Source organism: Gobio gobio (genome assembly GCF_949357685.1).
Source record: "Gobio gobio genome assembly, chromosome: 9".
Taxonomy (NCBI): Eukaryota; Metazoa; Chordata; class Actinopteri; order Cypriniformes; family Gobionidae; genus Gobio; species Gobio gobio.
Window position 1 is genome coordinate 34,257,402 of NC_137115.1, and position 26,903 is coordinate 34,284,304.

At 40.7% G+C, this 26,903-nt stretch overlaps 1 protein-coding gene across 1 annotated transcript in view; it reads right to left on the reverse strand.

Moving 5' to 3' along the window:
- Positions 1-26,903, reverse strand: part of shank3a (SH3 and multiple ankyrin repeat domains 3a) — a gene marked incomplete at both ends in the record, with an annotated part of 329,579 nt that overhangs the window by 108,950 nt on the left and 193,726 nt on the right. The window contains 3 exons of the mRNA XM_079825457.1: positions 8,636-8,698; positions 15,877-15,900; positions 17,148-17,332. Of these exons, the coding sequence (XP_079681583.1) occupies positions 8,636-8,698; positions 15,877-15,900; positions 17,148-17,332 (272 nt within the window). The remainder of the gene's footprint in view (positions 1-8,635; positions 8,699-15,876; positions 15,901-17,147; positions 17,333-26,903) is intronic.

The window sequence follows — 26,903 nt, forward strand, 5'->3', positions numbered from 1 at the left end:
CAAAAAATTGGGGGTTTATTCCCCCACACTATTTTAAGGCTTCCAATGAATTCGAATATAATGCATGAATTTATGAGTTTATGAATTAAAATAGCCATGAATTTATGGGCTATTTTTTACGATACTTTTATTGTGCTATTGCACCCCTTTTTTTTTGCATCTTAGGCAGTTGTGTTCTAATGGTTAGAGCAGGGTTCTTCAACGTTTTTCAGGGCAAGGACCCCTTAGGCAATAGAGACATGGAGTAGGGACCCCGACACAAAATGTCATTAAGCTGTCATTAAGCAATCATTAAGCTGTCACTCATCTTAGTTCGCAATCTCACAGCGTTCCATCAAAATCAGTAAATTTTTCTACACCGAATAATGAATCTTTTACTTACATCGTGTCTTTTTTAAAGAGAGAATTCACAAGATCGAGCAGGACTCAGCACGGAATAAAAACTCAGTGAATGGATTAGAACTTAAACACTTCTGATTGGCCATTGCGTTCCAGAAATCAATAAGCATGAACATCTCACTTTCTCCAGAGCGCAAACTCAACGCAATGTTTGCCAAATCTGTTTCGCCAATAATATTATACTATTACAGTATCAACGGAGTGTGCTCTGCTTTCATTTCAGGGTGCTTATATTTGATTTGACTTTGTGATGTTTTTTTCCCCATATTATAATTTTTTATCCAAAATTAATTTGTGATCAAACATTAATTGGCGGACCCCTTAGGGGTCGCGGACCCCTGGTTGAAGAACTATGGGTTAGAGAGTCAGACTGGTAACCCGAAGGCTGCGGGTTCGATTCTCAATACCGCAGGGAATGACCGAGGTGCCCTTACGCCTAACCCCCAATCGCTTCCCGGGCGCCGTATGTGTATGTGTCTACGGCAGGGGTGTCCAACCCTGGTCCTGGAGAGCTAACACCCTGCAGATTTTAGCTCCAACCTCAATCAAACACACCTGAACCAGCTAATCATGGTGTTCAGGGTGCTAGATAATTACATACAGGTGTGTTGGAGCAGGGTTGGAACGGAAATCTGCAGGACAGTAGCTCTCCAGGAGCAGGGTTGGTCACCTCTGGTCTACGGTTTGCAGTGTGTGTTCACTACTCACTGTGCCTAATTTGGATGGGTTAAATGCAGAGTACAAATTTCGAGTATGGGTTACCATACTTGGCCTTCACATGTCGCTCACTTTTTGAATCTTGAGACCACCAGAATTGACTTTCATTAAACTGAAGAGTGGAAGTTATTCTTCAAAAGTCACCTCTTGTGTTACATACAGTAGAACAATATAACTCATACAGCTTTATAACAATATGAATAAAAATGACTAAATATACATTTTTTGGGTGAACTATTGCTTGAACATTCAATACGTTTCTCATTCACATTCACTGTCAGCACGCCTCCCCCAGGTTCGGATCAGCAAACAGCAGTTTGTTTATGGAGGAACTCCATCACCATCACGACTGTTGCTCTGGTGGAGGTGGAAGTCTGCAGTCAGCAGCAGGCATTGACAGAGGAAGCCCCTCTCTGCCCATCACGCCCACGTGCTGCTTCAGTCTATTGATTAGTCCCAAGCTATCAGAACATCAATCATGGGCTGCTGATCGATGGCTATTTGTTGTGTTCAGACTGCCCTTGGGAACAATAGGCCTTCACATGAAGCGGTGATGCTCGGGAGCTCTGACCATTTAGAAACAACAACACAACCTTGTTCCAGAAGCCTGTTGCAATATCATGCCAAAAATCATTAACGTTTCTGTTCATAAAGGGACGGAAGAAAGACCCGGCTCGTGTTGCCCGTTATACCATCACCATTATACTGGAATTAGTTTGGGATATAAACTGGATTTTAAAAGTAGTCATATTCTAAACTTCTGACATAAGCCTACTTATAATGTTAGTAAATGTCTCTAATTAGGTTAGGTAATTTAGTATTACTTGATGCTTTTCTTCACTCTCATACTAAATGCAATTGCATCTTTAAAAAGTCACACAAAGTTTACACAATCAGTTTTACTTCACCACAATGTGATGTGTCAATGAGAACAAAAAATGTTGGACGGGACAAAACTAAATAAAAGAATAAAATAAAATAATACATTAAATATTAAAGCCACAATATGTAATTTTTCGCCGATAGATGCTGCTTATTCAAAACAAAGGCGTAGCTTGATGACGCCTTGGTTTCACAGAGTTTTTTTTATGCCAAAGACGACTGCTTCCGCTTCTTCTGGTCATGTGTATGCATTCACTCGGCGGCTACGAGACACTTGCTACACACTGCACAGCTAGATTGATATTAGGCATGGTAAAACATGGTACTCGCGGTAAATCAACAAAACGAGATTTAAACAATAAGACTAACTGTGTTGAGCTAAATAACAATGATTCGTTTTCTGTCGATGAATGTATCCAAACAGTTGCCCACCTGTCTAATAAAACACATAGTACATTAAAGCGTCTTTTATGCTACCATGGTTTCTACTAAATAAAACCGTAAATTGAGGGTAGAGCGGGTGTGATGTCATTGATAGGCGACGCACAGGCCGTGTCCTGATTAAAATTGCATATTTGTCTAAAAATATATAACACTGTTCTAGTGGTTTTTGGATATTTTAATCCAAAAATCTTACATATTATGCCTTTAAATATTTTAAGTTATATACAAATAAAAATACAAAATAATACTAAAATAAAATTATTTGAAGGCACACAAAGATCATAAAATGAATGAATGAATAAATAAATACATTATAAGATAATCACACACAAAAATTTAAAAATAAAACTATATATAGGTATATTATAAATAATACAGTATACAATAAAATTTACTTTAAATCTTTAAATTATAAACTTTAAATATTTTATAGTTTAACATTTCTGAATGAGCTTATATTTTGTGTAATTCTGTATATATTGTGTACTTATAATGTGCTTATATTCCTAAAAAAGCAAGTCAATCAGAGTAAAGAGAGAAGGAAAGAGCGCAACATACCATAATCAGAAAGCTTTTGTTTGTTAGCCAAGGGGTGTGTGTGTGTGTGTGTGTGTGTGTGTGTGTGTGTGTGTGTGTGTGTGTGTGTGTGTGTGTGTGTGTGTGTGTGTGTGTGTGTGTGTGTGTGTGTGTGTGTGTGTGTGTGTGTGTGTTTAACAGGTGGTGTGGATTGTGGGGGGCAAAGTTTGGGGCAAGGTCAGGTGAGAGATAGAGATTACAGGTGGTCAACTGTGACAGAAAAGTCAAAATGCACAGAGTGGTGCATTAACCTTGGGATCAAAGATATCACATACAAACAAGCGCAAGCTGATGTAAGCAAATCTTTGCCTCATTGTAAGCAGGCAAAACACGAGTACAAACACCAGTACTGATCAGCCTCTCAGATATAAAAACCGACATTTAAAATAATGTATGTAGTATAAAAAATAATAATGTAGTCACTTATAATAACTTTAAAACGCAGACTTTTGAATATCAGCAATAATAGTTCACAATGCAGCTTATTTTGCCCAAAAAATAGATCACAGCTTAAAGTGCAAAGGAGAACAGGTGCACTTAAAGATATCTTGCTTACTTGCTCCTACGCATCTCAATCAAAAAATCAGATGGATAAAACTATGCACTACATAAAAAACAATCAGATTAGAGTTTGCTGTTTTGACAGCGCTTGCAATACTGAGCAAGTGACAGATGTTCATACTGAGAAATCAATGAATAAACAAATCAGCTAAACAGATATTCCCGCACTTTATTGGTAAATGTGTGTGTGTGCGCGCGTGTTTATTTTGTAGCTGCTGCTTGTTTATCTACAATTTAATTGACTCAGAAGGCTAAAGATGTCTTCCAGACTGCCAGAAGGGCACACACACAAGCAGCAGACTTAGTATCTGCATGTTCTGTATTCTTCATCAGACTTTAATGCGTCGTCTCTTAGTCTGAGACAAAACACTTGCCATGAGTGCAACTTAGCATGTATTTAAGCTCGCTCGATCTATCTATCTATCTATCTATCTATCTATCTATCTATCTATCTATCTATCTATCTATCTATCTATCTATCTATCTATCTATCTATCTATCTATCTATCTATCTATCTATCTATCTATCTATCTATCTATCTATCTATCTATCTATCTATCTATCTATCTATCTATCTATCTATCTATCTATCTATCTATCTATCTATCTATCTATCTATCTATCTATCTTTAGAATGTTAAGATGTCATAAAACCCTGTGAAATTGCAGGCGGTTTCTGGATAGCCTAGCTTTGAGTGAGTGCAGATGTTCAGACTCAGTATATCTACACCATAAAGTAACATATGTTCTAATCTGTCACCTTAGTAAAAGTTGTGAGTGACTCAGCACAAAACTCACAGACCTTATGATACACAGCCATGAGTCAGCAGAAAGCCTCTTATGGCCATAAGCGAGCTGATGAGACAGCTGCAACGGGACAATACGAACCTACATCAAAATCGCCATTCATTACACTGTCACGCGGCATAAAACATCTACAAAAAAAACACACATGGAAAAAACATAAATCCAAAACCGCCACTTGATTTGAGCTTCATCTGCAACAGACTAGCTCTCTATGACCTTTCAAAACATAATTTAAGGCATTGCAAACATATGTATTTATGCAGACAGACTTTTAATCACATTTCAACTCTCCAGACGGGGGAACCGTTTCATGACTGCTTTTAGATGCAGAACTAGGTCATATTTTCATGCATATGTTGCATATGAAATAATATTTTATATATCTGGCACATTTGAGAGCAATTACGCCATGTCGAACATGCATCACCCAGAGCATCAGTGCTTTGTGGGTATTTATTTAGGTCATTGTTTCTACACCACACGACTTGGCAGAGTCTGATCAAACACAAATATTTTTATATCACAGAGAGTTTAACTTTGACAGTGAAATGTCACGTCATTTGGCAAGTGCACATACCATACTGAAGCACAGACACCTGTTGCTAAGAGACAGGCAGATGCTCTTGTTTTACGGAAAAAATCCAGCTGCCTTAAACATAGTTACACAGGGACCGCGAAAAGCGAGAGCTCTTGGCTCAGAAAGCGCTAAACCCTGTGGCTGTTTACAAATGTTCACTTTAGAAACAGCAACGCAAACTTCTCAACAAATACTAGGAACTAGTGGCCTCTTCAAATACCAATTCTATTAAGTTCCTTTGGAAAGTAATAGGGCTCTGTCGGGGGAAACCTGCCTCACAGTAAAACCACCTCAAAACTGGTGGAGAAGCACAATTAAAGTTAATTGATTTCTTTAACTTCAAAAGAATTACGGTTTTACTGTTGGCCGATGGGAAATCTTTAATGAGGTGAACAAACATACAAGGAAATTTTAGAGGAGCTAATCAAACGCTGGTCCCCTTCTATAAAATGTCATTTTTTATATAAAAAAAGGGGATTTTTCATGCTCAAAGTGAGTAAAGGCAATCATCAAAGTCAATGTGAAATCAATATTTGTGTTCGTGGTTATATGGTACATGATTTATCAGTGAATTCTATTATGAAGAACAAATGTTTATCTTGGGGATTTTTAAAATAACTACTAATCATTTTATCCAAATTAAATCTCTCTCCCCTGTTACCTGTAATATAGAGACAACTTCAGCAATCACAATACAATCTATTCCCAATAGATAAAAATCAAGTCCCACTTTTTTACTCATTGAATATCCTGTTGCATTCGTATTACATCATATTATGGAAGTAAAATGGGTTACGAATTCCATGTTATGTTGGCTATAATCATGCAGAATTAGGAATGCCTCAAGGTGCATTTAAATCCAATGTTTGCATACCGTTCTGTCTACTTCATCTGATTCATTTCTGCAGGCAGTACAGATGTATCCTTCACTACCTTTAATACACCGATCAGGCATAACATCATGACCCTAATATTGTGTTGGTCCCCCTTTTGCTGCCAGAACAGCCCTAACCCGTCGAGGCATGGACTCCACTAGACCCCTGAAGATGTGCTGTGGTATCTGGCACCAAGATGTTAGCAGCAGATCCTTTAAGTCCTATAAGTTGCAAGGTGGGGCCTCCATGGATAGGACTAGTTTGTTCCGCACATCCAACAGATGCTCGACTGGATTGAGATCTGGGGAATTTGGAGGCCAAGTCAACACCTCAAACTCGTGCTCCTCAAACCATTCCTGAACCATTTTTGCTTTGTGAGGGTGCTCAGGGTGCATTATTCTGCTGAAAGAGGCCACCAGGGAATACCGTTTCCATGAAAGGGTGTACATGGTCTGCAACAATGCTTAGGTAGGTGGTACGTGTCAAAGTAACATCCACATGGATGGCAGGACCCAAGGTTTCCCAGCAGAATATAGCAGAATATGCACCCATAGTGCATCCTGGCCATGGATCCCACTGCCATGTGTTCCCCAGGTAAGCGACGCACGCACCCAGCCATCAATGTGATGTAAAAGAAAATGTGATTCATCAGACCAGGCCATCTTCTTTCATTGCTCCATGGTCCAGTTCTGACGCTCACAGTCACCCTGACTGGTCTGCGGCTATGCAGCCCCATTCTTGAGCAATTTGAGCTACAGTAGCTCATCTGTTTGATCAGACCACACGGGCCAGCCTTTGCTCCCCACGTGCATCAATGAGCCTTGGCCCCCCATAACCCTGTCGCCGGTTCACCACTGTTCCTTCCTTGGACCACTTTTGATAGATACTGACCACTGCAGATGTGGAACACCTTACAAGAGCTGCAGTTTTGTCGTCTAGCCATCGCAATTTGTCCCTTGTCAAACTCACTTAAATCCTTCCGCTTGCCCATTTTTCCTGCTTCTAACACATCAACTTTGAGGACAAAATGTTCACTTGCTGCCTAATATCTCCCACCCACTAACAGGTGCCGTGATGAAGAGATAATCAGTGCTATTGACTTCATCTGTCAGTGGTCATAATGTTATGCCTGGTCAGTGTATATCACAATCCAGTACATGCAATTTTATAAAAACACGTATAAAAAATGTCGTCTGAAAAAAAAAAAGTCTTATACAAGTTTCCTTAAAGGTCCTGTTCTTCGTGATTCCATTTTTCAAACTTTAGTTAGTGTGTAATGTTGCTGTTAGAGCATAAATAATACCTGTAAAATTATAAAGCTCAAAGTTCAATGCCAAGCGAGATATTTTATTTAACAGAAGTTCCCTTTCAAAGCCTACAGTGAACGGCCAGTTTGGACTACATCCATGTACATCCTGCTTTAATTACGTCAGTAGAACAGTTTGTAGACTAACCTCCGCCCACAAGAATACGCGAAAAAGGGGGCGTGGTCTTGTTGCTCCCGCGTGGAGAGGAGGAAGTGTTGCGTTTGTATAGGTTGTTAGTCGCCATGTCGTCGAGACATTGTTATTTTCATCCCGGAGTCAAATCACCTTTGTTTGGCTTTCCCAGGGACGCTGTACTTAGAAATCATTGAGCGCATGCATCTCCGTTATGGTAAGAGGCGTGACCTTTCCGGGCAACGTGCGCTCTGCGTGCCCTAAGCTGCTGTCGAATCACAACACGGGAACCGCTGGCACAATCAGAACTCGTTACATATTTCTGAAGGAGGGACTTCATAGAACGAGGAAATTCTCAGGCCGTTTTGAGGACAGTGAAAACAGCGGTATACAGATAAGTAAATTGTGTGAAAAATACTGTTTTTTTACACGCGAAACATGAACACATGTTATATTGCACACTGTAAACACATTCAAAGCTTCAAAAAAACACGAAAAACGGGACCTTTAAGAAGAACCTTCATACAAAAAGCTGCTTGTTAAGTCACCTTTTCATCAAGCAAGCAAATCAACTTATTTCAGGTTCAAACTGAAATATTGTTTCATGACACAGTGTCAAGAAAGTCTCCTTTATCTGTTCCTTCTATAAAGGCAATTTTCAAAAAAGAAAAGAACAACAGTTTTGCTCCCATTCAGGTTAAGACATTGTTATTCAAACTGCACTACAGACTTTGAACCCTAAATATGATACTGTCACATGACCGTTGATTGGACCAGCAATGACTTTGTCACAGACTAGATTATCAATGTGAGCTCATGTTTTCCCAGCATGCTCTAGTCTCATACACCTCTACTTATTAATCTTTAAGACAGGCATGAAAATGGAATTGCTGCAAATAACAGCAAGATTAGACATTCACAAACATGATTAATGGCTGTGGGACACTCCCAATGCTCGTGGAATATTAACGACATCATGTGTGCGACAGCCACGTTTCCATTACACTGTAAGACTATCGCATGCATCAACGCCCACTAATGTTAAACAACAACACCTGGAAGACCAGCGACCGCGTTTATCTGCTTGATCTCTTGAGTGCCGACAAATTGATTCCAATCACTGATGACCTTCTGATTGAGCTCAAAAGCATACAACTTTTAATATTACCTTGTTGTCAATGGAATGAAATAAGCAGGGAATGCATTCAAGATCATGCAGGAAAGCATTTAGAGATTTAGAAACATTCAAACTTATCACAGATATAAAAACAGACAAATCTATTTCAGTCTACACCTACAGTGTACTTCTCTACCTACTGTTTCTAACAGAATAGCTGAGCTACATGGGTAAGATTACCTTTATCGTCCACATAACCACGGCCATCCTCCTTCTTAATTTCATGCTCTACATAGGGAGATTCTGGTGATGACATTTGGGAAAAAAGGGAAAAATTAACTGTATTTGACAGCATGGACATAAAAAGAAGGAATTTGCTACATATAATCATATTTACACAGTTACAATGCTTATACAACATCATAGTCAAATTATTATTTTTTTTTTTTAAATGACCCTATTTACTTATTGCACAATTCCTGGTTGCTTTAATCAAATCTTCAATCAAAAGGTAATGTAACGATTTTCCGTTGTTGTTATAACACACAGTAAAATCTCATGTATTTACAAACATACTAAGCGACTGATTTTGAATGATTCTGTATAATACTTTCAAGACAAACTTGCCATGAGCTCTGAGGTTAGTAATTGACTACAGTATGTTTCTGTTAAAGTCATCAGTTAAAGGGGTCATGAACTGGATTTTTTTATTTTATTTTATGTTTCATGAGGTGCACTTATAATGTTAATATGAAGTTTACATAAAATTGTCATATTTTAAAAGAAATGGCTATTTTCCATCCTGATTTTAGCCCTCTGATTTGAACGCTCTGTTTGAAGGGGTGTGTCTGCTGTAAACGCCCACTGCTGTGATTGGCTGACATCTTTGCATATGAAATAAGTATTACATGTGGAACGCTCTCTAATACTTTTACAACATTTTTACTATTACAGCTGTCAAAATTAATGAATCGTGAAAAGTGTTGATTATTGCATTTTATTTAGATCTATTCCCATCACACGGAAGTTTGCAGTGATGAGCATTAAGCAGATGACAGACAGTCTGTTCATCGCGTGAATGCAGTGATCTCTTCATTGCAACGTTTGTGTGTTATGGTGAATGCTTTCACCATAACTAACAATGCAAACACAATGTTAATACAGTAAGAGATTCATTGTGTAGTGTAAGAGCGTCACTATTGCAGGAGTTTTTGCAATTGTCCAGATAAACTTGCACTGCGTGATTGACAGATTAAAAAAAACTACGCTTTTTTTTCTTTTTCTTTTTTACAGCGGATTATAAATGCTTTTTTTATTATTGATGACGAGGACATTTTAAGTTATGAAACTTGCAAGATGTAATAATGATACAAAGACCTCTTATATGTCAAAAGATTTCTCATGTCATGACCCCTTTAATTTTTATTAAAAAAAAATGTAATATCTGCTTTTTGTTTCCAGCCTTTAGAGCAAATAGCAGTGTGTGCTAGTGTCGGTATATGATACCCATGTCATTATTCACATTTGTGTCTTCGTAAACCACATATACAAGAACACACACATCAAACCTCATCCATCATTCAATCCTTTTTTGCTAATACCTAGTAACCTATTGCACTGGATCTACAGGGATCTTTATTCTATTCGTGGTCTGTGCTCTCACACTGGTTCTGTATGACCTAAAGCAGCCTACAGAGAAGTCCAGCAGGACCAGCGCAGTGCACAGAGCTATATACTAATAAATTCACCTTCCTCTTCACTTTCTTTGATGGACTCTGCCAGAGAGAGACAACACACATACATCAGAGCACTATAGGACAAGACAAAGTGTGCCTATGTAGGCCTACAATGCTAATACTATGACTCTACTATCAGTATCTACTGAATATCATATAAGTGTTAAGAACAGCACAGAGGAAAGGACAGGTGGACATAAGTGGGGTTCATGTTTACCGAGCGTGATCTCCTCATAAACATTCTCATCTGTCAGAAAATGGAATGAGAGAGAAGAGAAAAAAAAAAGTCAAGGTAAGGACGGGGATGAGGAGTGAAGGAAATACAAATAAACAGCATTGTACGAGCTAGAAAGAGATAAAGTGTCTGAACAATCAGTCAGACAACAGTTTATTGTGAATGTCGGTTATACTCTTCAGATTTTATTTTGGAAATCCCTGGCTGGTGCTTCATCAAAATTTGATGTCTATGATTATGTTGATTTCCTAATTATACAATGGTATACTCAGCTTTGATACTTCATTTGAGTCTGGAGTACTAAGAAAGAGGAATATCAAACATACTGGTACAAAGTTGACACTAAAATTAAAAATATATCAAAGTATATTCCAATAAATATTATGTTACCCATTTTCATGTCCTTAATGATGTGACCAAAAGTTGTTGGGTAAAAAAAAAAAACACTCTAACCTTTGGTCTTTCCCAAAAGTATCAATCGCACACTGAGCTTGAGATCTGACTTCGCCCTCAATCTGCCTTTTTTTTCAGTAGCAGATCTCAACCCTGTAAGGGGGATAGATTTCCATCCCTCATCCGTTTATCATCTACGACCTCAAAGCAAGGCTGAAGTTAGTAAGCTCCAATGAACCGAAGCCACAGTCAAAATGCATTTCACATCTGTATGAGGCACAGTGCCATCAAAACATTCCCACAAGAGCATGCTAAAGGTTATCAACCTCAAGTCACAAGCAGGTTTATTCAGCCCTCAAGGTCTCGTAGACAGTTGTGCACCCAAACGTGATTTTATCGGGGAGTGAAGAATCTCCAAAGGTAAACTAAAGTGATTGGGGCACAAAAACACAACACTCTCAATAAATGCTGAAATATAAATAAATGCTGTTTTTGAACTTTCTATTCATCAAAGTGTCCTTAAATATGCAGCCTTGATGAGCATACTATATATAAATATTTAAACAATTTTATAATAGACAGACGTCGACCAAAGCTACCAACAGGCAGGTTTGTTGCATTTTGTCAGATCATTGTGTTACCACTTTCGCTGTCTGTTGGCATTAGTCTATACATGTTTTTGCTGATTGAACATGTAGAATCAGCGCTTTTCAGGTCGTGGAATGTGATCTGGTAATTGTCCATGTTGGTGGGTGTCTGTCGCTGCGGTGGCCTTTAGTATGAAGAACATTTTCCCACTATAAAAAAGCTTTTGTGGAAGAGAAAGGATCCATGGATGTTTCTTCATGAAACCATCAATGCCAATAAAAGTGTACCTAAATTTATTAATTTAAGTACAAACTTGAATAGTTAAGAAATGAGACCTGCTGTTTGCATAGATAGCCTTGCTGAGGCTGGAAATGAGATGTTGTTTTCCCAGCAGTGACTCTATATTAATGAACGTCAGTGAGACGGGCACTGCGAACATATCAGGAGCTGGGAGCTAAAGAGAGACTGCGGGTTGCTCGCTTGGTCTCTTTGTAAGGTTACAGAGGTGCTACAAGAACAGAAAGGGCACAGGAAATGGAAACGTTTTTGACATATGGTGCTATTACGTAAGAGATGTGTCGTGTGTCCAGCATATGGTTTGTCCTGGCAGTTTCTGAGCTGGAACAAGCAGCATGCTGTCACTGTGCCACCAGATTATAACGGCATCTCCATCGCCACCAGCATGGGCGTTCTGGCACTTCACGGGCACTAATGCACCTGCTGCCCAGCACAGGAATGTGAGTCAGAATGTGTTTTCAGAGTACGTGCAGCTGTTCTGGACTAAAGGATTACATACAGGATACCCATAGGACAGCAAAATTACAAATCTCTTAAACATATCAGAAGCTTCTTTAAAATGAGATTAAATGGAAAGAAAATTGAGAACTTCACTCAAGAAAAAGACCCAAGTAATGTACACTCAAGACTCTCTGAGAAAATCAAAACAATATCACAAACTGTGCTAATATTTGCTAAAATACCATAGTCTGAAATCAAAAGCCAGATCTCAATTTGATCGCAAACAATTCTCATTAAATTGATCTAAAATCAAATTATCTGAGTTATACTATCCACTTAAAACTTTATAGCATTATACTGTTACTGTATGTCAACTGTTGACAAATTTGTTTCCATTTTTATTTCTCTAAAGAAATTTTAAGAGAAACATCTGAGACAAAACTAACATTTAAAGTCTCATGGACTGCAAAAGAGCAATATCCATTATGAATAATAATAATAACTTCCATTCAAATTCTTTTAAGCTGCATAAATATAAAACACACTGTATGTTATTATCATATATTTCTGATGTCGCTTTTAGAAGAAACATCTGAGACAAAGCTATAAATGGAGCATAGAAAAACTGTAAAAAAACAGCATCTGAGCAATAACAATAATGAGTAATAACAACAACTTCCATTCAAATTCTTACATGCAGTATAACTTACACTGTATGCAAATGTCTTAATGGATTTATCATAAGAAATTTTAGGAGAAACATCTGAGACAAAGCTAATGTTTAAATAGACCTTCAATAAGTCTCAAGAACTGCAATAAAAAAACAGCATCTGAGCAATAATAATGATAAATATAGCTGCAAGCAGCAATTGTCAGGGCCAAGCGAAAAGAAGAAAATAACACATGCCAACATGGCTGGGAGTGTTAGACCAACTGCAAAAATTAGACATTAAAGACTATTAAGATCATTTTAGGAAAAAGGCTGTAAAATGATAAATACAGTCAATAATAATGATTTAATTGTTTATCACTTTCGACCAATAGGTGGTACAGTTACAAAATTGATGTGGTGTGGTCAGAATAAAGGAACAATGACACATGCAAAGTTTGGTATCAATATGTCAAAGCAGGGTGTCAATATGGTGTCAATATGTCATTGTAGAGATCATTATAAGTATGGGCCAAATGGTGGTGCTGTCCCGAAACCTTTTAAGTACCTTAAAGGCATGGTGCTGATGACACATACTAAGTTTTGTAATGATACAACAATGCATTCGTAAAGTATAGCATTAGCATTTTATATCATAATACTACATTGTAGTCAATGGGAATTTTATGTTTTGTTCTATTATATGCCACCACGAGGCACAATCCCACCATTTTTTTAATGTGTCCTTGGAGTGAGCCCATACATGTGTGTGTCAATTTTGGTGAAAATATTTAATTTAGTTTTGGAGTTATAGACATTTATGTGAAAAAACACGTAAAAAATTACTGACACCTGACTTTGATTCGATTTTATTCCCCCCTACTATTCATATTTTGACATTTGGGCATTAATGTATAGCTATTGACCTATGTTTCCCAACTTCTGACGCTGGTTTCATCTCGATCGGAGTAGCGGTTTCGAAGAAATTACAACGCTGCACAAACCATACACCAAAACCTGGCAAGTCTGGTATTGTGAGACTCGAGATGACTTTCTTGAAAATAAGTAAACCACACCCAAAGTTATAAGCACTTGAAAAAATTAATTCTCCCCTAGGTGGCCCTGTTTCGAAACTTCTTGGGCTCCTTCAGGGCATCGTGGTGATGAACCATACAAAGTTTCATAACAATCCGTTCATGAGTTCATAAAATACAGCATTTTAGCACATCATTAAATTTTTTTACGATTTTTGGATAAACGGTTCAGAAGTTATAAGCAAAAATTGTTTTGTATCTCCGGACCAGAAGGTGGCACTGTGCCGAAACGCTGCATGTTGCCTCAAGTCATGCTTGTGATGACATGTACCGAGTTTGGTTTGAATACGATAAACCGTTGCAGAGATATAGCCTTAAGTGTATTTTTGCAACCGCTACGTAAAATTTGTTTGCGCTTTGTTTGCGAACGGTTGTACGGATCAACTTGAATTCCATTTGTCGGCATGGTCTGAAGATGACCTGGTATAAATGACCTGGAGCAACGGCCTAGGAGGAGTTCGAAAAAGTAGGTTTTTCGGTTGATTCAAAATGGCGGGAAAATATACATGACGGAAAATGACGTCATAGGGTGCAATCGAATCGGCTTGAGCCAAGGAATTGAATTTTGTTTCTAGCCCTTAGGGTTCAAAAGTTATTAGCATAAACATGAGTGCAACTTTAGACAAGTGGTGGCGCTAGAGGGATTGAATTAGAGACTCCATATTCGCTATGGTGAGTGTGTGGACTGTCCTCTATCAGTGTGCCAAATTTCATAACTTTTCCACAAACGGATCTATGGGCTGCCATAGACTCCCAGAGCGTAATAATAATAATAATAATAAGAACGCCAACGATTTCAATAGGTGCCTACGCACCTTCAGTGCTTGGCCCCTAATTAAAGCTGCAAGCAGCGATGAAAGATTCCTTGCATCCGTGCCACCGCCACCCGGTGGCTTTAGAAAAAGCATGCCATTTCCTGTTGCCAACAGGTGGCGCTACGACTAACTGAATATTGCCATGTAGATGTCTTCAGGCCAGGACTGACAACAGCTTCCTGTTTCATGGTGAAACATCGAACTTTGTCAGGCCGCCATGGACACGATCTTTGACAAAACACGAAACCCAAGATCTTTGCAATTTAACACCGCTAAGGCCTTAAGATTAGACTGACCAAATATGATGTTGTTCTGGTTAAATATCTACGAGGAGTTTGTTAAAGTACAACATCTGGAAATGGCAAAAACTGCAAAAAAATGTGCCGAATTTTTTTTTTTAAATATCTCCCTTCCAGTTGGGTTTTCAGATTTTGCTCCCAGGGAGTTTTTTGTACGTATTGGGCAGTTACATGTGTCTACCGAATTTCATACTCGTAAGTGAAACGTAGCGCGAACGGCACTTATTTGAAATTTTGTAGGTGGCACTATCGAGCCATTTTGCCACACCTAATTCTGAAACACATATCAGACGTAAATTTTCACCACTTCTGACACGTGTGAATTTTCAAGCATGTTTAGGCCCTCAAAAATGCAATTCATTTCGGAGAAGAAGAATGATAGACTGAGCAATTCAAATAATAACAGTGATAGCAACAACTTCAATTCACATTCTTTCAAGACCACATCTTTGCCAGGTGCATAAATGTATAATGCTTCACTCACACCGCACACAAATATTAATCTCATTTATGTCTATATTTGTATTTCTCCAAAATAATTTTAGTAGAAACATCTGAGACAAAGTTAATATTTAAATGAAGCTCCACTAAAAGCTACACAGGAGCAATCTCAGAGCAATTACAGGATTCTCAGAGTGCAAATGGAGGAATTTATAATCTATTAAAAAGCTTTAAGCATCAAATGTGACAGAAATCAGAAGAGTCTAATAGTTTTCTGTACAGATTAAAGAGGGAAGAAGGAAAGAGACTAATATTGCCGTGTATGTGTTTAGGGTGCTGGGTACAGATGTGTGAGCACAGGTGGGCATGCAGGTAGGGCAGAGTGGAAATAAGGAATTACTGAAGGATAAAAACACCACTGTAGGGGGCTATGCATGGGACACACACACTCATACACACTGGAGGGCAGTGGGATGGATGCAGAGTTCTTTACCTTCCACTGCGTTTGAGTGGTAGTCTGGTTTGAAGCATGAATGGAGACAAGAACAGAACAACACATAAGCCATGAACCTGAGCCATGGGCACGCAGACACACACGCACACACACACACACACACACACACACACAAACCAGAGCAGCATTCATTTACACGCTCAACAGTGAGTATGAGTAACGCCCACATCTTTTAATAACACCACATGTACATAGCACAAATACATGAATATTGTCTGACTTGATTCGAAGTTGAATCTCCTCCGGATCAAGATTCACTACCTTGAGAAAGTAAGCAAGTGGCCCTTACAGCTGAGTGTCAGTGTGTGTGTGTGTGTGTGTGTGTGTGTGTGTGTGTGTGTGTGTGTGTGTGTGTGTGTGTGTGTGTGTGTGTGTGTGTGTGTGTGTGTGTGTGTGTGATGAGAAAGACGGTCTCCAGAGAGCAGTGTTTGACAGACAACAACTCTTCGTCTCCCTGTTCTGAGACATACCAGTGAAGATGACATGTTAAAGACGTGCATCTCGCAAAGCAGACAATGTGTAGGTTCTCTGGATTCAACTACAATCCTGTTCATAACTCACTCAGCAGAGGTAATTCTACAGGCTATCCTAAAATACAGTAATGACAATATTTTACTGTATACTATAGATTACATATAGGCATATTAGGTTCCTCAGCCTGTATTATTTTGTTTTACCCGTTTAAGTAATTAAAAAAAAATTGTTGCAAAAATATATTTTTAATATATATTTTCTTATTATATTTGTAGCATTTAGGAAATAATCACTATGATTAATAATGATCTATATAATTTAATATGTATGTATTTATATTTATTTGAAAATATTTATTTAAATACAATCTTACTCACACAATTGTAAATACAAATGTAAATATATACAAATATAATATAATATTTTGAGATTATTGGCCGAATACCGACAATAGCTTGGCTGATTAATGTACAGTAGGTGTTACTTTGTTTTAGTTCCTAAATAAACTGAATTGAACTAAAAAAAAACCTCAGTGGATATTGACCGTTTTTTAAAAATATACACTTAAAAAAATACATATACACTTTTTTAAGACTTCCTATACAGTCCGATAAAGATCCAAAAAAATCAACTCAAAAATCATGAGAGACTCAAACAATGAGCCTCTGCTTCTAATTGATTTTTGCATCCCAAAGCTCACTTGGCCAAACTCCGCCTCTTTCCAGACGATTGACAGCTGTCATATGCAAAGCAAAAAGCAGGGAAAGGGCACTCACCTTTGACCCTCTCTCCGCGGTTCAGCTGGATCTCTCCCTCTCCCTGTGGTGTGTATGGTTTGACCACGATGAAGGTGCGCCCTGGCACGGCGCTGTAGAGTTTCCGTTTGGGGCCCCGGGCTCCTGAGAGTGTGTGCGAGGGCCCTGCGGGAGGAGGGCTGGGGTCCCGCTGGACCGTCCCCGGGCTGTAAACAAAAACATAGGTTACCGTGGTGATGCCCGGCAACTGGTAGCCAAATCCGGTGGTCACCGACATGGTCCCGTGAGAAGGTGGCAGCGTGTGCGCGTGGGTCTCCTTCTCGATATTCCCGTACCGGCCAGGGCCGTCAGGTGCGAGCGGCTCACTCCCTCTCTTCCTATCACTCTCTCCTCCTCTGCTCCTCTCTCCTCCTTTCTTCCACCTCTCCTCTCCTCTCCTCCCTCTGAGCGCTCCCCGCCCTCCCCCTTGCTCCCGTTAACGGCTGCCTGTCGCGAACGGCGCCGAGCGCTCGGGCTGCACTCGCCGCGAGTGGGGCATGTTCACTCCCCGTGGCTCTCGCGCACACGCTCGCACACGCACACACGCTGTGACGAGGCTGCACCGTTTCCCCGTGGCTGGGCTGGCGTGCTCCCGCCCTGAACATTCTATCCGTACACGGACGGTCGCCGACGACAACGTGCGGGCGCCAGGGGTCCGGATTGATTAGTGTGTGGGGGGGTTGAGCACGACTCACCTCACCCCCCTAAAACAGCCACAAAAAAAAAAAAAAAAAACACATACACACACATTCTCCTAGTGCTGTAATCAACAGCCCCTCCTAACCCTCTCTCTCTCTCTCTCTCTCTCTCTCTCTGCCCTCCAAGTCCTCCCCTCCCCTCCCCTGTCTCTCTGCCCTCCCCGTCTCCCTCTCTCTCTGTCAGTAAGACAGCTTCTGAATGTTAATGCAGCTGCAGGAAGAGTGGCTGTAGCCCCGTCTCTCTCATTCATCTCAAGTCGTTCGCCCATTCATTCCATGGACACACACGCACACCAGCGAAAACGGCAACAATTCCCATTTTCAGTCCAGTGAGGAACAAAACAAGAATTTACATGCATTACAGCAAAACACACACTCAGGAACAACGTTTAAGGGGCTTTAACAGTTTTATGTGTCCGAAGGATGTTAACGTCATCTACTGGTATTCTGCAAAAATGTTATGGGGTGAATTCACTAAGAATGAACCACACATGCTGATTGCATTGCTTATTTGTGATGTTTTAGCGCCTGATTCACTAAAGGTGTTATGCAAATGAGGTAAATGGCACAAACATGTAGTTATTAATTGTGTGTATACATATGTATATATATACTGAATTGACCGCTTTGTTTTGATTCTGAAAAAGCTGCTATCTTCCAGCATGAGCAAGGACATTCTTGAACCTTTGCCTTTACTGTCAAAATCAGTCGGTTTGAACACACATGCACATTCACACACTCTTTCCGTCTCTCCGTCTCTCCGTCTCTCTCTCTCTCTCTCTCTCTCTCTCTCTCTCTCTCTCTCTCTCCATGTATCCCTCGATCCAAACATCGAGCTCAGTGACGGCTTTCCAATTACTGCAGCGGTACGAAGCTAGAGTGACTGCAGCATGTAAATGCAGAGTAACAAGAAAAGAGAGGAATTTAAGGGCGGAGATATGATAAGGAACTGAAAGAGTAAAAGTAAGGGGTTGAAAAGAAAAGAAGGATGGGAAAGAGAAAGTAACATAGAAGAAATGATGGACAGAGGCTGTAAGAAGTGAGAGAATGGATGAGAGACAGAGAGGTATGGAGTACTGTCGTCACGGTTTCCTCTGACTCAGTATTGATCAGTCAGAGCTGCCACAAGGCTGTAATAAACAGCACTGGAAATCATCGGCCGGCTTTGCAGTAATACCATATTTCACACACATCAATCATCATAAAACAGACTTACACAGCCTCTGACAAGTGTTCTTTTTATTTAGGACATTTGTAAGACGATAGATTTGAAGCAGTGCAGTGGAGCCTGAGGAACGGCAGCCTGTAGATGACATAAACGTCACACTCTCAGGCCGATCTGACTCGCATGCATGAGGAAGTTTCACACACTTTGTGAAGCCACAAAGACATATGCTGCATTTCCAAAGTCATACCCTAGTGAGTTGCTTACATAGAAAGCCCAAGCCCAAGCATGCACAAGACATTTTAAAAAGAAGTGTATGTATGATAACCCTGGCAAGTGCCATCATGGAGAGGTAAATTGAAAGCAACTGTCTTGATTCACCAGGTACCAGTGTGCATTAAACAATTTACTGCAAGGCATTTTAATTAGGGATATTCCAAGCCGATCTCAAGGATCGGTATCGGGACCAATTAAGCATTTTTTTAAAAGATCGGTATCGGCTATTAAAAGAACAAGAAGCAGCTCAAATGTGTGTGAGTGTGTGTCGCACGAGAACCAATGAGGTCTGTCCTAGAGCGTCACGCAAATGTTGGAGTGTCTGTGTTTAGCATATTTGACCTTGTAACAAATCACTCAAAAGTAATTAGAAGTAAGAGAATCTGAGACATAGTTGCCATTACACGTTACTATGGATTGCGTCTTGCTTTGGACTTGACTGACAGACTGGCATTCTGACACCACAAGCTTTATGATTTCTATCCCAGGCCTTAATGCTATGGATTTTTTTCTACTGGACCGTTTGGGCCCCACCAAAAAAAATAGGCCTACACACAAATAAATAAAAGCTGTTTTGTTGTTGTCTTGACCCATGTAACGTAATTTCACAATCCTTGCTTGATTAAAATTTAGATACCACAGCAAAAACTACTAGCCTAACTAATATAAATATATATATTTTTTTATTGAAGACAAGTTAGTCTTCAGCAATAAAATAATAAATACACAAATCACAAGTAACAGCTGAAATAAATGCAACAGGACAACGATATAAATTAAATAAACAGTGCTTTCAGTTTGACGTTTTTCAGGTAAGTCTAACAGTAGTTTTCTGGTACAGAAATTGAATAATCAAATGTAAAATAACTCTGCACAGTCTACACTACATATAAATTAATCCTTTGTTCAAGATCAGTGAGGGATTTTCTCTGTCTTTTGTTGTTTGATCAACAGTTATGACGCATACGTCAGCAGAAATATTAGGCTGCTGTCACTTTAAGACAAAATGCACAGATCCAACATACTGTTACAAGTGTTTTCTTTCTCATCGGTTTACATTCAGTAAGACATAACTGATAGTGTTTATGTGAATGCTCACCAAGACAGCAATTTTGACATACTTTTTTTGTGTGTACTTTTCTGTTCATACTGAATTAAGTTCTAATTAGCATCTACTTGCACTTGAATTTGAATGGTTAAACATCGCTTGAATGTTTAAATTGACAAGGCTTATCAACACATGCCAATGATAAACTTTCATGACGATGCAGCACTGGGCCGATCTGACAAGTGACAATTTCCTCTACTATGAAAGACTACAGCGTCTTTCAAGCTGGCCCCGGGCCATTGGGCTAACCATATTGTCAAGCCCTATAACCTTATCTCCACTTTTTCTTTGCCGAGCAGCTGTATCCAAGCCTTACATCACCAAGTGCAATGCAAAGCATTGGATGCAGTGGAGTAAAGCACGCTGCCACTGGACTCTAGAGCAGTGGAGACGTGTTCTCTGTTGTGAAGAAACACGCTTCTCTATCTGGCAATCCGATGGATGAGTCTGGGTTTTGCGGTTGCATTGTGACTGCATTGTGCCAAGTGTAAAGTTTGGTGGAGGGGCGATTATAGTGTGGGGTTGTTTTTCAGGGTTTGGGCTTGGCCCCTTAGTTACCAAGACATTGTGGGAACAGTTTCCAACATGACTGCGCACCAGTGCACAAAGCAAGGTCCATAAAGACATGGATGAGCGAGTTTGGTGTGGAGCAACTTGACTGGCCTGCACAGAGTCCTGACCTCAACCCGATAGAACACCTTTGGAATGAATTAGAGTGGATACTGCGAGCCAGGCCTTCTCGTCCAACATGAGTGTCTGACCTTACAAATGCGCTTCTAGAAGAATGGTCAAAAATTCCCATAAACACACTCCTAAACCTTGTGGAAAGCCTTTCCAGAAGAGTTGAAGCTGTTATAGCTGCACCGGGTGGGCCAACTCCATATTAAACCCTACGGATTAAGAATGGGTTGTCATCAAAGTTCATGTGCATGTAAAAGAGAGACGTCCCAAACCCAAAACTTGCGGCAATATAGTGTTTAGAGAGAGAGAGAGTGAGAGAGAGAATCCTATTATAAAGTGTGATTTGCACAAGTTGTTCCTATCGCGACTCTGATTATAAAATGTGCGTCCCATTTGAATTCTATTGCGATTTTACCACTTTAAAAAGCTATGGAGAAACTCAGAAGTGATCTAAAACAGCCACATAAACTAAAAAGACTGCACCAACATAAATTAGAACCCCCCCGACCCCAACTGTTCAAACCAAAATTACGCCCTTGACTCACTTGTGACGTTTAAAAGTTTTAGATTCAAACATTCAGAAGAATCTATGATTGCTAAAATGCTTGACAAATACAGTACATTGAAATATTCCTATGATGGCCATAAATGTTTAATTCAAATGTCTGAATCAAACGCATCGAATTTGAATGTGTTTTTAAGATGTCTAAACAAGTTCAATTTGAACATTTTACTCGAATCCTCTAAAGATGCTTCACTTAGATAAAAATATATGTACAATCCTAAAATGCCTGAAGTGTGTATTGATTTGAAGATGTTCGAATACTGAAACACAAAACTATGTCTAAAATGTTTGGTTCAGATATGCCTGTAAATATTGAAATGTTTTGATTTGAATCCAGCTATGATGTCTTAAAATATTTACTGAAAAATGTAAATGCCTGAAAATGTTTGGTTTGAACATGCAGCGCTGTCTAGGTAGGAAGCTCCCCAGGTTTTGAAACACGGCTGCATTCTGTATAACCAGAGACTCATTTGAACTACCCCAGATAACATGTGTTTGTCTGTAGAGAAGCACAGACCTTGTTTAAACTTAATGACACACACCCTGACACACACCTTTAGGTATTAACTCACACATGCAGACATGTGTAACCCAGAACCCCACACACTCTCACACAGAACAACAAACCTTCAGCTGATCGACCACACTAAACCCCTCAGGCATACAGTGCCCTGTTGAAGGGTGTGACAAAGTGATATATTGGCTCTATACCTCTCCTGAGCATCCTCACGGCTGCCTCCTTGGACACCAACTATACTTCGGTAACCCTGGCAACTGCCATCATGGAGAGATAAATTGAAACCAACTGTCTTGATTCGCCAGGTGCCAGTGTCAACAATGAATCAAAGGCTTCTTTTCCGCCGTCTCTCATGGTTCTTTCTTTCTCTTTAGGTTATAACAGCCCAAAAGAAAGGACTGATGCTTGATCCGAAGTCACGAAGTCCCCATGCTGTGAACAACTAATCCACAAACTCACACCATATGTATATCATCTCTACTTTCCCCACAGGATGTATATAATGAAACATACCCTGTGATCAGAAGTAAAATATATGCACACACTGGCTCACATTGTTTTTGTTAGTTAAATCTGTAACAAAAATTGTTAAAATGAAATAAGCATGGCTAAAACTTAAATAAAAGATATATATATATATATATATATATATATATATATATATATATATAGTTGCAATCAAAATGACTCAACCCCCCAGAGACTGTAATAATTTACAAATGTAAGCTTTTCTAAAGATACAGAAAAAATTGCATCTATAACAGTTTAGTGGCAAATTAAAAGTGATAATGTCAATACATAATGCTTTTGAGTTGTAGGATTTTTTTTTTTTAGTAATACAGCTATGTCATAATTATTCAACCCCTATTCAATGCTGCTGTTTTTAAGTCACTAATTTGTATGCTATAGCCCATGCATGTGCTAAAGTTGAGTAGCAAATATGGCCAAGTAAAAAGAGATCTCACAAAAGCTATAGAGAAAAAATGGTTTTATTTAATTAGAAAGTCTATGGCTAAAAGAAGTTCCCTTTCAGTCGGTCACGTTCGACATACATCGGACATCACAGACGAATCGGGATCACTTCTGGGAGCCCCTATCAGCTCCGAGTGTATAGAGAACGGGCCAATGGCCATTGGCGTCCGAGATTTGCATCTTGCGCTCCGCCCCGCAGCACAGGTATAAACAGGAAGCGGATGCAGCGCACATTTGTCATTCACTTTGGAGCCGAACAGGTGTCCTGACTGTTCCTGCAAAGCAGAGAGAGAGAGAGAGAGAGAGAGAGAACCGAGAGAGGAGAAGCTTTTGGTGCCAAGCGTGAAGGCACAACAGCGACGATTGCATCTCGGACTGTGAGAAAACCTGGGCCCCTAATCCCTCTGAAGCGGTTGAGTTGCCGAAAGAGCGGGCTGGCCCCTCCCATGGGCATCCAGTGGTGACTTTCGGGGCTCCAGTAGATGACAGGATGTTGATCGCTGCATCGGAAGGGGAGCTTCAGTCTTCGGAGGATGAAGACTCAGCTGTGTTGCCTCCCTCTGGGAGAGTAGCGTTTTTTCTGCCAGAAACCGGCCGAGTGGCTCTTCACACCTCGCTACCCTCGATGGCGGGCCAGATAAGTGGTTCGTGGAGATCCCATCGGTGGAACGGGCCGTCGCAATGCAACTGTGTCCGGTGTCCGCTGTCTCCTGCTGTGGTAATCCACGTCACCCATCCAAGGCCTGTTCACGTCTAGTCTAACTGGCAAGGCTTACAGAGCTTGTGGACAGGCTGTGTCCGCCCTGCATGCCATGCCGTTGCTCCAGGTGCACCAGGCCCAGGCACTTATGGTGAACCATAGCTTCTCCAGGAGCTCCGGGCAGTGACAGACCTCCGGTCGACGAAAGTCACCGCTCGTGCAGTTGGTCAGGCGATGTCCACTATGGTGGTCCACATCTCTGGCTCAACCTAGAGATTTGCCCAGCAGATCTTCGCCGCACAGAAGCAGACGTAAAAACACATCCTGCCTCGGTGGGCTGCTGCTGCCTCCACCCAATCGCCGGCTGCAGTTCCTCCGCCTGCTCGTCGCCCGAGGACATCCACCTGTCGCCGACTTCGCTCACGCTAAAGCCCAGCAGCAGTCTCCATCCAGGCAACAGTGTGGAGCCGGCCGCAGGAAGGCCGCCCAGCCCGCTCAGGGTGCTGCTGCAAGAGACGGAACAAACGACCCTGAGACGGGCCACCCAGAGATGGAGGGGACAGCTCTACAGGAGGTGGTGTTCCGCACCGCTCCCTCTTCCGGAGGAGGGCTGGGAGAGAATCTTTTGTTTGAATTCTGTTCGTGTTCCGCCACTGGCCTCACACCCATGCGCTCCCTCAGTGGAAGCAGGTAAGTGTTGCATTGCACACTCAGACCCCACTTCGGGCCGTCTCGCTGACCCACTGCGGGTACGTCTGTGGTGCCGTTGGTCCCGCTTGCTCGGTCGCCCAGCCTGTCTCCCAGCCCATCTCGCTGGCTCATCCATACTATCGGCTATGCGATTCAGTTCACCTGGAGGCCCTCCAAATTCAGGGGCATCCACTTCACCTCCGTGTTGAAGGAGGGTGCTCCTGTTCTACGGGCGGAGATCGCAGTCCTACTGGCGAAGGATGCGATAGAGCCGGTCCCTCCAGCCGATATGAAGACAGGCTTCTACAGCCAGTACTTCATTGTACCCAAGAAAGGTGGTGGGTTACGGCCAATCTTCCCTGCACAGGCTGCCGTTCACGATGCTAACGCAGAAACGCATCTTCAGGTGCATCCGTCCCCAAGATTGGTTTGCAGCGGTTGACCTGAAGGATGTGCACTTTCATGTCTCGATTCTCCCTCGACACAGACCGTTCCTACGCTTTGTGTTTGAGGGTCGGGCATATCAGTACAAGGTCCTACCCTTTGGGCTGTCCCTGTCGCCCTGTGTCTTTACGAAGGTCGCGGAGGAGGCCATTGCTCCCATGAGAGAGAGTGGTGTTCGCATTCTCAACTAACTTGATGACTGGCTGATCCTAGCCCAGTCGAGAGAGCAGTTGTGCAAACACAGGAACATGGTGCTCAGTCACCTCAGCCAGTTGGGACTTTGGGTCAACTGGGAAAAGAGCAAACTCTACCCCGTGCAGAGTATCTCTTTTCTAGGTATGGCGCTCCTCTCCTCACAGAGGAGCGTGTCCAGTCGGTGTAGAACTGCTTGAATTCTATAAAACGCAGAACAGCGGTCCCACTGAAAAATTTTCAGAGGCTCCTGGGGCATATGGCATCCACAGCCGCAGTAACGCCACTCAGATTGCTTCATATGAGGCCACTTCAAAACTGGCTACAGCAGCAGTGACTCTCCCTATGTGAGTTCCAGCCCCAAACAGACGGGGGTCTGGAAGTGGCAATGCCGTGGCGTTTTCCATAGGGATCCAAATCCGTCGGTGACGTACATCGAACGTGACCGACTGAAAGGGAACGTCTCGGTTACGTATGTAACCCTTGTTCCCTGGAGGAAGGAATGGAGACGTACGTCCTGTCGCCACGGTTGCTGTACCATCACTGCATGGCAGAGTCACTAGTTCGGCTCCTCAGTGAAAAACAAATTTGTGCTACATCCGCTTCCTATTTATACCCGCGTAGCAGGGCGGAGCACGAGATGCAAATCGCACGCCAATTGGCCCGTTCTGTGTACACTCGAAGCTGATAGGGGCTCCCAGAAGTGATCCCAATTTGTCGGTGACGTCCGACGTCTTCAGGGAACGAGGGGTTACATACGTAACCGAGACGATTTAATGTGACTTCATTTTCAGCTCAGCTTTGACATCAGCTTTACCGCACCGTTATCAAACTACACTTTTCTTAAAAAATGTCAGCTAAAGAAGATCTTCGATTGACAATAGCAATAAAGCCAAAAATACATTATCTGGAAGAAATGACCCTTTGAAAAAAATTATGCTGAGACCAGTCCAGCCTCAATGGAGAGATTCATACGCATTGTAATAACAGAATAAGGCATCAAAATCAGTCATTATCTTGTAAACGGTTATTTGCATAAGTGCACAATCGTAAAATGGTCTCTGTGGACGGACTAAGATGAAAGAATGAAATGAGTTATGTCTCATTCTCTCTCATCATCTCTTCTGTTCTACTGCTGGAATCTCTCTCAGTCTGTCTTGCCCCTTTTAGGGGTTAATTGAGTGTAATGGAGTCGCTGTGAAGCCTCTCCTCTGGCAGAGCAAAAATGTGTGTGTGTTTTTGTTTATTGGGTCATCCTATCCTCCCAGCAATTTTGGAGATGCCACTATCAACAACAAATTACCTATTTCTCCTCCCTCTCCCTTTCCATTCCTTACCTTTATTTTTCCTTTTTAGTCCTTTAGAATATTTTGCAATGAGAAAGACAATTGTTCTATCAGAAGAAGTCCTGGGTGAATCACACAAAACCTGTCATATATATATTATTACAATACAATTATAATACTACCATCTCCAATTCCCATTAACGTAATCCAAATAAATAAAATAAACTGTCATTACTGAATGTGAAAATATTACATTCATCACAAAAACATTACCATAGTATTTGTTGTATTTCTTATAATGTAAACTAATTTAAAACAATACATTTTACTGTATAATAGTAGCTTTAAAAATAATATATTCATAAAAAATAATATATTGTATTTTTTATATTTTATAAATAATATTTATCAAATATTCTTTTTTTTAGTCTTGGACATGTTTTT